Source organism: Doryrhamphus excisus, chromosome 11 (genome assembly GCF_030265055.1).
Source record: "Doryrhamphus excisus isolate RoL2022-K1 chromosome 11, RoL_Dexc_1.0, whole genome shotgun sequence".
In the NCBI taxonomy this organism is placed as follows: Eukaryota; Metazoa; Chordata; class Actinopteri; order Syngnathiformes; family Syngnathidae; genus Doryrhamphus; species Doryrhamphus excisus.
The window spans coordinates 15,802,693-15,816,643 of NC_080476.1; the positions used below are offsets into that span (position 1 = coordinate 15,802,693).

Here is a 13,951-nt window from a genome sequence, read left to right on the forward strand (position 1 = left end):
AGATACGATCCAGGAATCCCAATGAGATCATATTTGGGTTGAACGATGGCTATTATGCAGCAGACTTCGATCATAAGGTACATTGTTTAGTCACATGACGTCTTTGTCACGCTGAAATGTTGACACGTTTCCGTTACAGGACCAGTCGGAGCGGAAGAAAAATAGTCTGCTTCAGGTTGACCAAAGCTCAGTCAGGAATTCCTACAGTGTCTTCTCGCTGCTAAGGTAAGATGGCTGCCGTTGATATATGTCCTCACTATCATGCACTACGTTCTTATCTTATCAATAGAATCATTAAAGTCAAATTCCAAGTCTTAGCAACACTTAAAATACGAAAAAATGCTTTCTTTTTATGATAGTAACTACTGTAGTTACACTAGCAATATATTTTCAGACCACTAGAGGGTGCCAGAGAGTTATTATTGGGTTTTCTTGCATTAACCACCAATTCAGACTGGATTGACATCTGCTGCTAAACATGAGGTTTTTTTTTTTGCATCTATAAAACATAAGCGCTACTTTAAGTAACCACGAGGCTTCCCCAAGGAATACCCTCTTCTAAATGTAGCGTGATTACGTACTACGTTAATGACACATATTTATTTAGGTAGCGTCAGAAAATAAGCCAAACATCCTGTCATTAAGGTGATTAAGACTGTTTCCACTAACATTTTCCGACGGTTTTAGAGTTAAATAAGGGTATTTAGATGTGTCACATGGTTTTGCCACTGCTTTTATTTTGAAGTGGTCACGTTTTATCTGAATGGAAACCTGACAACGTGACGTATAAAAGTGTATTTTATATATTTATTGCACTTTCCTTTGCCATTCGGGTCCTTTCTCAACACCCAGTGGGATTCCAGAGAATCTAGCACAATTGCAATGGTGGTCTGTCTTTATTCCTCATGGCAGCTGTTATCAGAACCCTACTATGGTTTGCTAAATACAAGGATGAAGAGTCTTGAACCAGTCATGATGTGCTATATATATATATATCTCACTATATTGACACTTACTATGGTACCCATTATGTCATTGGATGGTCATATCACCTTGTACTTCGGTACGTGACAAAAAAATAAAATAAATAATTAAAAAAATAAAATGAGGCAACGACCCGAACAAATCCACGTGTTACAAGACTTTTATTGGAAACTGTTGATCCGAAATCGGTGAGTTCTTCAGAACAGGAAGACAGTAACGGAAGGTGCCAGTACGCTAAATGGGACTAGTACTGTATTTTCCTGACTACAAGTCGCACTATATATTACGGTTGGAAAAAAAATTAAAATAATAAAAATAAAATTAAAATAAATAAAAATTTATAAAATAAATTTATAATTAATAAAATTAAAAAAAGTAATTATAAACTTTAATTTATAGCTTTAATTATATTAGAAAGGCAGGAAGTGACACAAATGTAACAGTTACTGATTGTAAAAGTACCAGATGGAGGGGTAGGATTTAATAAGCTTTGCTTCTTCCTACTCCTTTTGGACATGTGGAACTGTGAACTGATTATGTGATGCATTCAATTGTAATCTGATGCATGTTCAAATGAAATAAAACCATTTCCAATTAACATAGAATGTTTTTGGAACGTGGGAGGAAACCGGAGTACAAATAAAAATAGTAGTAAAAATAAAATGTTAAAATGTAAAAATTAAAAAAACAAAAAAAACAACTTAAACTATATTAGGAAAGCAGGAAGTGAACAAATGTAACAGTTACTGATTGTAAAAGTACCAGATGGAGGGGTGAACTGATTACGTGATGCATTCAATTGTAATCTGATGCATGTTCAAATGAAATAAAACCATTTCCAATTAACATAGAATGTTTTTGGAACGTGGGAGGAAACCGGAGTACAAATAAAAATAGTAGTAAAAATAAAATTTAAAAATGTAAAAAAAAAACAAAAAAAACCCCAAAACAACAATTTAAACTATATTAGGAAAGCAGGAAGTGAACAAATGTAACAGTTACTGATTGTAAAAGTACCAGATGGAGGGGTAGGATTTAATAAACTTTGCTTCTTCCTACTCCTTTTGGACATGTGGAACTGTGAACTGATTATGTGATGCATTCAATTGTAATCTGATGCATGTTCAAATGAAATAAAACCATTTCCAATTAACATAGAATGTTTTTGGAACGTGGGAGGAAACCGGAGTACAAATAAAAATAGTAGTAAAAATAAAATTTAAAAATGTAAAAAAAAAAACAAAAAAAACCCAAAACAACAATTTAAACTATATTAGGAAAGCAGGAAGTGAACAAATGTAACAGTTACTGATTGTAAAAGTACCAGATGGAGGGGTAGGATTTAATAAACTTTGCTTCTTCCTACTCCTTTTGGACATGTGGAACTGTGAACTGATTATGGGATGCATTCAATTGTAATCTGATGCATGTTCAAATGAAATTCAACCATTACCATTATCATGGTTATCGTCACAACACTTGGACAGGCATGTCCACAGTTGGGCCCGTGGACCATTTGTGAGTGAATGGTGCAATATTTCGAAATCAACCATGTGTTTTCTCTGCTGCCTTGTTCCTTCTGTGAAGGATACATTCCCAACACACTCGTAGGCCTGCTCTCGTCGTGCCCCCGTAGCGTGTTGAGGTGCTAATGCTCTCCTACAAGCAGCATCTGTTGTCTGTGCAACCAAATAGTGTCAGCACTTCTCAGCATCTGTATTTAGTGGTTTGCTTTTTGTTTCTCCGGAGGCCATTTTGACTCTGGGTTAAAAAACAACACCGACTAAATAAAAGAATCCTATTTCTAAGCTTTCTTTAGCCCCCGGGGGTGTGCGCCGCACACACAATTATCGACACAAGACGGAATGTTTGAACTGAAAACAGTTTTGTAGTTGCGTCTCTGGTTGTTTATTATTGTTAAATATTTTGCTTCCTACAGCAGTTTGCTTGGTTTAAACAGTAAAAGGGATTTCTACTGTAAAACAACAGCGTGGAGGTTATACTAGTGACTGGAAAAGATAAACTCTTGGATAAATGCTGCGTGCACAATCTCGGAATCCCTCAGCTGTGAAAGACCTTTGAGTGCAATGGCCAGATGTCGAGGTTTTTATGGAGGTAGACTTACTCCTCTCTATCAGTGATTGATGTAAGTTGTAACATGTCTGTCACGTTTGGTCGACCCAGGGACTACTGGCTTTAGATTGGTTGCATTGGTATTTATTTTTTATTTTTTATTTTTTATTTTTTATTTTTTATTTTTTATTTTTTATTTTTTATTTTTTATTTTTTATTTTTTATTTTTTATTTTTTATTTTTTATTTTTTATTTTTTCTACCGCTTATCCTCACGAGGGTTGCAGGGGTGCTGGAGCCTATCCCAGCTGTCTTCAGACGAGAGGCAGGGTTTATTATTTATTATTTATTATTTATTATTTATTATTTATTATTTATTATTTATTATTTATTATTTATTATTTATTATTTATTATTTATTATTTATTATTTATTATTTATTATTTATTATTTCTACCGCTTATCCTCACAAGGGTCGTGGGGATGCTGGAGCCTATCCCAGCTGTCTTCAGACAAGAGGCGGGGTTTATTATTTATTATTTATTATTTATTATTTATTATTTATTATTTATTATTTATTATTTATTATTTATTATTTATTATTTGTTATTTGTTATTTGTTATTTGTTATTTATTATTTATTATATTTTCTACCGCTTATCCTCACGATAAGCAGGGGGTGCTGGAGCCTATCCCAGCTGTCTTCAGGCTAGAGGCAGGGTTTATTATTTATTATTTATTATTTATTATTTATTATTTATTATTTATTATTTATTATTTATTATTTATTATTTATTATTTATTATTTATTATTTATTATTTATTATTTATTATTTATTATTTATTATTTATTATTTATTATTTATTATTTATTTGTGTGTGTGCCACTGCATATTGAAGGGTTTATTTGTGGGCCGCCACAAATAAATTAGAACCACCACAGATAAAAAGTTGTTCCGATCAACCAGACGTTGACCGTGTCAACTAAGGAAGAACCTACAAGCCCCTATTAAATGTAACGTACGAGACATTCATGAAAAAAAACCCAAACCAAACCAAATGTAGACGTTTCACAAGACACCCCATATCTGGTGTCGCTGTCAAAGGAGCTCATGTTTTTGTTTTCCTGATGATTATCGTCTTCATGGGTCGAGTGCGCAGCCATAGTCATAACTTCCTGCAAATCCCCCCACGAGCACAGCTGTTTGATATTTCTCCTGCATTGGAAAAGGAAAGTTGTCACGGCGAGTGAGAAGATGTTCTCTGGAGGACGAAGCTGCTGAGGATGAGATCTTCACCGTCCTCGCCTCGGCTCATCGTTTGTGTGATCTGGTTCTGATGGGCAGGCGTTAAGGCAAAGACCGTAGGAAGGATAAGGGGGCAGCTTGCGTGAAAAGGGGAGATGTGGATAAGCCGCATCACGTTCTAGCGTGGCGATCACTTCAACAAAAACTGGGAAGGAGGTGCATGGAGGTGCATGTTCATCTTATTGTTTATATTCTTAACTGAAGGCATCTTCTCCTTCTGCTTACATCTGCATATTTTCTGGCTGCAGAGAGACAATACCACTCATAATAATAATAATAATAATAATGATAATAATAGTTACCGTGCAGACCTCACAGCTAGGAGACCCGAGTTCAATTCCACCCTCGGCCATCTCTGTGTGGAGTTTGCATGTTCTCCCCGTGCATGCGTGGGTTTTCTCCGGACTCCGGTTTCCTCCCACATTCCAAAAACATGCTAGGTTAATTAGCGACTCCAAATTGTCCATAGGTATGAATGTGAGTGTGAATGGTTGTTTGTCTATATGTGCCCTGTGATTGGCTGGCCACCAGTCCAGGGTGTACCCCACCTCTCTTGCTGGGATAGGCTCCAGCAACTCCCGCGACCCTTGTGAGGAAAAGCGGTAGAAAATGAATGAATGTACGAATGAATCATTTGAGTGTTAAGTTGCTGTGTGATGAATTTAGTGACAATTTTTGACTCCCAATTTTTTTTACTCAGCTGGGATAGGCTCCAGCACCCCCGTGACCCTTGTGAGGAAAAGCGGTAGAAAATGAATGAATGAATTAATAATAATAATAATAATTGATTATTATAAATATCATTATTATAAATATAATAATAAATAGTATTATAAATTTTAATTTAATTTTAATTTTTTTAATTCATTCTAAATATTTTTATTATTATTATAAATATGTAAATATTTATTCAATTATTTATTTAATATTCAAATATTTAAATAAATAAGCGGTATAAATAATTTAAAATATTTTTAAGAAAATGTATTATAAATATTATAAATACAATATTAAATATTATGATTATGATTATTATATCAAACATGCAACTGCACGAGATTCATAATTCGAAAAAGGCCCCTGAGGACTTGATGTTTAAAATGAGGCTCAATTTGTAGACGTCACCTGGCATTAAGATCCCCTCGTGATTGGCTCTTACAACCCCCACCCCCGCAGCAACGCCAAAACACAATTTAACTACATTTTTTTTACATGTTACTATAAATAGCATCAACTGTTAAGTGGCAAATGTCATTATTTAATGGCTAAACGCTTATTGACACTAAGCAACCATTGTCTTCCTGCAGGCTCCACACAGCCCAGCGAGCCATCAAGCAGACCCAGGTAACGGTACAGATGATCGGGAAGGAGATCGAGGAGAAACTGAGAACAACTGCAACATGCACCGTGCGGGTAAGCAACCACTTTCATCTCCATTAACAGCTCGGCGACTTCATTGCAAATCTTCAGTAGCGAGGAAATGAGTTGGCCAAGTTCTTTGAGTGATGGGCCCCCGTTCACTGACGTCTGTCCCGGAAAGCTCAACAGGATTAGAGCTCGGATCTCCTCCACATGAAGTGGATGTTGACACGTAACTGTTATTGTTTCTTTTCACCTGGATGGGTGGACTGAGAGTTTGAAACCCAGAAGTATTCCGTCTGTCAAAATTGAGCAGGTTCCGTTGTTTGTTTCCCCCCTCATGTCGTATCTACAAAGCAAACGCAAGAAAGCATATCTAAGATTTTTGGAATTGGCAGGCACACACCTGTGAAAACTGAGCTCTGATCCCTGATTTGACGTCGTGTTTATGGTAAACACCGACTTCATAAGCGTCTCTTGTCTGCTGCCGGTCTAAGTGCCTGGAGGTGTTTTTTATCCTGCAGGTAGTCTTTCCTTTTTTTTTTTTTTAGAGAAACATTCTTCTGTCTGACCTGCTAAAATATTTGAGCCGGTTTGTGGACAAGTGGACGCACAAACAGATATGGAGCGCCACCACATCTGCTTTGGCGGAGGTCCGAGTTCTGGTTCTGATGTACTTCTGGTGTTTGCGTTATGTCTGAAGAGATTTCTAACAAATGAGTCGGTGGGTAAAATAATACCCATCAAGGACGGATAAATAGTGAATCGGTTACAATGGTAATGGTTTAATTTCATTTGAACATGCATCAGATTACAATTGAATGCATCCCATAATCAGTTCACAGTTCCACATGTCCAAAAGGAGTAGGAAGAAGCAAAGCTTATTAAATCCTACCCCTCCATCTGGTACTTTTACAATCAGTAACTGTTACATTTGTTCACTTCCTGCTTTCCTAATATAATTATTATTTTTTAATTTAATTTTTAATGTTATTTTATTTAAAAAAAATTATAAATGTTTTTATGAATTTTTATTTTTTATTTAAAAAAAATTTATAAAAAAAAATTAAAGTACGAGGTGATGTGGGCTTTGACTTTTGTTTTTTTTTTTTACCATTTTACCATCACAATGTAACTGTTACAGTTGTTCACTTCCTGCTTTCCTAATATAATTATTATTATTATATAAATTTAATTTTAATTTTTATTTTATTAAAAAAATAAATGTTTTTATGAATTTTTATTTTTTATTTAAAAAAAAAATAATTAAATAAAATTAAAGTACAAGGTGATGTGGGCTTCGACTTTTGTTCTTTTTACCATTTTTCCATCACAATGTAACTGTTACATTTGTTCACTTCCTGCTTTCCTAATATAATTATTATTTTTACATTTTTTTAATTTCAAAAAAATTAATAAATGTTTTTATACATGTTTATTTTTTTATTTGAAAAAAATTGAATTAAAAAAAAAAATTAAGTACGAGGTGATGTGGGCTTCGACTTTTGTTTTTTTACCATCACAATGTCCACTGGTTTTCTACTAAGGACAATTATTTCGTTGGTTTCTCCAGAACTTCCCCATGTGTATTAAAGCAGCCGCACCCCAACCATGGAGGCTCCATTCTTTTGCCACAAAGATCCCTTTCACAATCTTGTCTCTAATATTTCCTGCTCACTGAAACATTCTTTAAACCCCCCCAACCCCCCCATTCAGTGCTCACATCAGCTAATAAATCACATAATCCCTGTTTTCTACCTTTCTGTAAAAGCCCACCAACTTGGAGCGAGTGGAGCCATTGTGTAGCTCCTCTCAGGCTTTTTTTTTTTTTTCCCCCCCCACTCTTGGCCTTTTGTACCAGCGCGGGTACGAGCATTACATCTTAGAGAGCCTTGGATCAAAGCGGCACAGAACGGAGGCCACCAACCTCAGCATTGGCCTTTTTTACCCTGTCGCCCACACGATGCCATTCATCTCCTGGGCTACAACGTTCTAACCCCCCCCATTAACAGGACTGCTGTGTGTTTACTCAGCTGACCTATTACTGTTTGATGTTCGGGTAGGAACACCGACAAGCCGTAGCGGTGGGTTACTGTCTCGATTCTACTCAGTTTAAGTGAGGTTAATTCAGTAGTGTCCCAAGACAGGAAGTCCTGAGTCTAGGTCAGGGGTGGGCAAACTACGGCGCAGGGGCCACATCCGGCCCGCCAAGTGTTTGAATACGGCCCGCCCAATCTTTCAAAAGTATTTAATTTAAACTCAACATACAACCTGGCATCATGGCCTGAGCCAACCTTTTGATGGTTGTATCAATTTTGTTGTTTGACATGGTCTGTTGTTTACAAAGTGCTCCTGAAAAAAGAGACACAAGCACATAATAATAATAATAATAAAAATTTAAATAATAATTATTATATTATTATTATAACTATTATGATTATTATATTTATTATATTAATGCTAATTATTATATTAATTATATATAATAATATTGTTATATTTGCATATTTTACATAATAATAATATAATAATTATTATTTTAATTTTATTTTAATTATTATAATATTTTATTATTTTTTAAATATAAATATAAAATAATATATAATAATAGCAGATTGCATGACAATTTTACAGATACAATAATACCAGGTGGACTGTTACGTGTAAAATATATATTCTCAAGTTTAAGTCCTCCAGCAACACAAAACTGCCCCGGCGGATGCCTGTCTGTAAATCATGCGGCGGAAAAATACATCGGTGAACCAACGCATGTATCGGCTGATACCGATTCAAGTAAAAAAACGCAAATATCGGCGCAATGTATCGGTCAATCCTGAGTTAGAAATGTGTAAGAAAAAAGTGAAAGTCCAGTACAGCCACTACTTGGAAATAATCAATAAATCAAACCGTGGGCACAGGTTGAAGGTCGGCACCACCGATCTTAGCTGAACCGCATCGAGCAGCACCGGTACGGACGTGGTGATTTAGAAGATGACACAGATCATCGCTGCATGTTCCTTATTCATTTCTTCTTTTCTTGTGCTTTTTGTTGTTTTTCTTTGAGCAGAAGAAAGAGCGTGAGTTCATGCAACTGCGTTTAGCCGTGCTTCGTAGTGAGCTGCAGCGGCAGAGGAAGGCTCTTGGCAGAGAGAGGGGTCTGTGGCAGAAGGACAGGGCGCAGCTTCAGAAGAAAGGTAAGCTGAACATGCGTCAATTTACGTCAATGCATTTTAACCTTCCTCTTGTGTTAGCTTTCTGGTATCATCTCTTATGTTTGTTAAACGGGTCGGTTTTCACCCATGTATTAAATCAGCTATAAAATACACTAAAAACAATAACCATCAAATTTGCTTCTGATGTCTTGGTTACCTCACAGCTAGGAGGACCAGGGTTCGATTCCACCCTTGGCCATCTCTGTGTGGAGTTTGCATGTTCTCCCCGTGCATGCGTGGGTTTTCTCCGGGTCTCCGGTTTCCTCCCACATTCCAAAAACATGCTAGGTTAATTAGCAAATCCAAATTGTCCATAGGTATGAATGTGAGTGTGAATGGTTGTTTGTCTGTATGTGCCCTGTGATTGGCTGGCGACCAGTTCAGGGTGTACCCCGCCTCTCGCCCGAAGACAGCACCCCCGCGACCCTCGTGGAAAAGCGGTCAAAATGAGAATCTCTGAAGCTTACATGATGAGAAAAGGAGCTGGTTGTCATTGTGTTGGCTAATTGTACACTTATGATTTCAGCTTTGGCTCAAAATATTGCTTTATAGTCATAATATTATAACCGGGACGAAACCGACCCTAACAATACAGTGGTCATAATTTCAACCAGACCATTTTAAAATGTAGTAAAAAATTATAATTTTTTGTTTTATTTTGTTGAAATAGAGTTTCCTGACGAAGTCATGCAATGATGCAATAAACAAATATTATGTGATTCTTTTTATGCATTAAAATGTAAAACGGGTCGGAGGGTTAAAAACAAATGGGTGCATAAGTCGAAACAATGAGTTAATTTTTCTTCGTTGCGGATTTAAATAGCATCACATCAAACTGCTACCTCCGACAAACAGAACGACCCCAAACACGCATCGTAACTGGTAACAGCAGTTCTAAATAAAACGGGAAGAATTTATTGTTTTCTTCTGTGCCAAAACCCTCAAAAACGGTCGTTTATCCTTTGCATCTTTAGCTGTCACCCGCTTGTTAACAGCCAAAGAGCTCCGTGTTTTCTGCATCTCATTTATTGCTTATCTAAGACTCGGACAGGTGCTTATTAAAAAAATATATTTTTTTTTGGAGGGGGATAAAGTGACATTGGTTTGTACGGTTCTACAGAAATTGTGTTTTTTGTAAGGACTCATATAACTTGGTAGCCGAAACAACTTTGAACTATCATCTGCTTTCAATGATTCACTCATTATTCAATATATTTACTGTCTGATTTATGTATTTGTTATGTAGACTAGCATTTCAAAGTTTGATCTTATTTAATATGACATTTTAGACGGTCATAAAGACACTTAATTTAACTTTTATTAGATTTTTCCCATTGGAGATTCTAATGTTTGTCGTGTGTGGTCTTAAAGAACTGTTCGCTGGTGATTATGCATCAGAATTGACAATTATAACCCTAGAGCACATCCAGCCTGGATTGTTAACCATTATTCCTCACCACATTCTCATCTGTACCTGCCGACGGGCTTTTCACATTTCTCACATAGCTACTGGGCCCATTAGCAAATAATTCTTCCTGCCAGGAAGCTGGCCTCTCTGTAAACAAAAGGCCTAGAAAACCCAAACATCCACAAAGTAGAGGCTGAAAAAGGCTGATAACCGATATATCGAACGATAATACACAAGGATACAGTAGTGTGAAAAAGTCATTGCCTCCTTCACGATTTGTATTTTTCACATTAAATGTTTTAACATCAAAATTAAATTAAAATATTAGTCAGTGACAACACAACTGAACACAAAATGCATTTTCTAATCCAAAAAATCCAAACCTGCATGAAAGCATGACTCATAAAGCCATTTTTTAAGTTTTGGGACTCCAGCAAACCACAGTGAGAGACATTGTCCACAAATAGGCGAAAACATTGGAACAGTAGTGAACTTTCCCAGGTGTGGCCGGCAAGCCAAACTTACCCCAGCGACAACTAATCCAAGAGGTCACAAAAGACCCCACAAAAACTTTCAAAGAACTGCAGGCCTCATTTGAGATTGGCCTCAGTTAAGGTCAGGGTTCATGACTCAACCATAACGCAGACACTGGGCTCCAGCTGTCTTCGGGTGAGAGGCGGGGTACACCCTGGACTGGTCGCCAGCCAATCACAGGGCACATATAGACAAACAACCATTCACACTCACATTCGTACCTATGGACAATTTGGAGTTGCTAATTAACCTAGCATGTTTTTGGAATGTGGGAGGAAACCGGAGTACCCGGAGAAAACCCACACATTCACGGGGAGAACATGCAAATTGAACCCTGGTCTCCCAGCTGTGAGACTAACGCGCTAACCATTCGACCACCATGCAGCCCTAAAAAGAACATAGCAACAGTAAAATATGGTGGTGGTAGTGTGGCGGTGTGGGGCTATACAGCTGTTCCAGGACCCGCAAGACTGTGATAAATGGAACCATTGATTCTGAAAATCCTGAATCCTGTCCGGCCATCTGTTGGGGTTCTCAAGCTGAACCAACTTAAGAACATAGCAACGGTAAAATATGGTGGTGGTAGTGTGGTGTTGTGGGGCTATTCAGCTGTTCCAGGACCCCGGAAGACTGTGATAAATGGAACCATTGATTCTGAAAATCCTGAATCCGAATATCCGGCCATCTGTTGGGGTCCTCAAACTAAACCAACTTAAGAACATAGCAACAGTAAAATATGGTGGTGGTAGTGTGGTGGTGTGGGGCTATACAGCTGTTTCAGGACCCGGGAAGACTTACTGTGATAAATGGAACCATTGATTCTGAAAATCCTTAATCCGAATATCCGGCCATCTGTTGGGGTTCTCAAGCTGAACCAACTTAAGAACATAGCAACAGTAAAATATAGTGGTGGTAGTGTAGTTGTGTGGGGCTATTCAGCTGTTCCAGGACCCCGGAAGACTGTGATAAATGGAACCATTGATTCTGAAAATCCTGAATCCTGTCCGGCCATCTGTTGGGGTTCTCAAGCTGAACCAACTTAAGAACATAGCAACAGTAAAATATAGTGGTGGTAGTGTAGTTGTGTGGGGCTATTCAGCTGTTCCAGGACCCCGGAAGACTGTGATAAATGGAACCATTGATTCTGAAAATCCTGAATCCGAATATCCGGCCATCTGTTGGGGTTCTCAAGCTGAACCAACTTAAGAACATAGCAACAGTAAAATATAGTGGTGGTAGTGTGGTGGTGTGGGGCTATACAGCTGTTCCAGGACCCGGGAAGACTTACTGTGATAAATGGAACCATTGATTCTGAAAATCCTGAATCCGAATATCCGGCCATCTGTTGGGGGTCCTCAAGCTGAACCAACTTAGGTTCTGCAGCAGGACAATAACCCCAAAACACCCCAGTAAGTCCACGTATGAATGGCTGGAAAAAAACAAACTGAAGACTTTGGAGTGGCCTAGTCAAAAGTCCTGACCGGAATCCTATCCCTGCTGTGACATGACCTTAAAGGCAGTTCATGCCCGAAAACCCTCCCATGTGGCTGAATTACTACAATTCTACCAAAGTGAGTGTGACGACAAAAATCCTCCACAGCGTTGTAGGAGACTCTTTGATAGGCCGTTAGCTGCTGGTTTGGTGGCCCAACCAGTTATTAGCCTCCCCGTTTTTCATAATAAAAAAAACTTCATTTAAAATCAGTATTTTATGTTCAGTTGTGTTGTCATTGACTCATATTTTTTATTTTTTTTTGTCCCGTCCAGCCATTGGGGCAGATATTATTGTTGATCTAAATGCCCTTACATGCTAAACAGATTAGCTCTGTGTCAGGAAAGGTGTTGGCTACAACTTCCCTGTACCATGAAATTTTATTTGCCGTTATTTGATGTTTTTGTTATGCGAATTTGGAACGACCGGACCGGAGCAAGAAGAAACACAGAAAAGAAGAAGAGAAACTGGGGTGGGTGGGGCGGGGGGGCAGTAGAGAGAGACACAAAAACAGCAGCAACAAGAATTCCCAAAACAACAACAGTGACAAACAGAACAGTTAAATGTCAATGATGGCTAAGGGTCACAATGGAGATGATACAGTAAACCTCGGATATATCGGACTCGGATATATCGGAAATTCGCTCACAACGGACAGATAAAAAAGAATCAATTTTTCTGTAATGCATTTCCAATAAAAATTCATTGCATATATCGATTTTTTTATAACGGATTTCGCCTATTTCGGACAAAATGTCCAGTCCCGTTCCAATGCATTTCCATTAAATTTCCCTCGCATATATCGGATGGCCGCATCGTGGCGCTCCGATTCGCCGAATCATGACAGGCCGCTATACGACGTCATTTGCAGCGTTGCCTGCGCGTCCAGGTACATTGGAAACATAGTCAAGGAAGTGCCTTTTTATAACGGATAAAATCTGATTTACGCATATACCGGATATAAATCCGATATATGCGTAAAACGGACATTTTCCGTTATACGCATATAACTGATTTCGCTTATATCGGACAAAACCAGTGGGAACAATTGAATCCGATATATCCGAGGTTTACTGTAATAGCATACCAATAGCATATAGACATCAGGGATAAGATGGTAGATTGTGTAGAGAAGCAAGTCATTGACTCATATTTAAATTTTTGATTGATCTGAAACATTTAAGTGTGACACACATATTAATATAATTAACTTTTTCCACATAACTGTATGCAGATATACATAGCGTCCCATTTCACTTCCTGTCCGTCAGGTTCTATGGAGAATTAGAAGAAGCCAAAGTATGCCTGTTGGAAATGGCCTTCTAACAGCTCGCTCAGTGTTTGCTAATTTGCTTTCTAAGTGGAAAAATCTGACTCGGGTTGCATAGTTGCATATGTTGCACACACTTCATAACAGAAGGGAGAAAATAGCTTATTTCCTTTTCACAGACCTGAAATGAAAACAACAGCCTTTCCCCCCCTCCTTCTACGTCCTTCGAGAATAATGACTTTGTTGGGGTCAACTCTACGGTCTAATTTACCTTCTTTCGCTTCAGAAGACATCATAAATCACATCCCTGAAT

General features: G+C 37.7%; 1 protein-coding gene across 1 annotated transcript in view; it reads left to right on the plus strand.

The window, feature by feature from the left end:
* uvrag (UV radiation resistance associated gene) overlaps positions 1-13,951 on the plus strand; it is a 66,753-nt gene that overhangs the window by 6,674 nt on the left and 46,128 nt on the right. The window contains exons 5-8 of the mRNA XM_058086811.1: positions 3-77; positions 140-225; positions 5,671-5,776; positions 8,790-8,916. Of these exons, the coding sequence (XP_057942794.1) occupies positions 3-77; positions 140-225; positions 5,671-5,776; positions 8,790-8,916 (394 nt within the window). The remainder of the gene's footprint in view (positions 1-2; positions 78-139; positions 226-5,670; positions 5,777-8,789; positions 8,917-13,951) is intronic.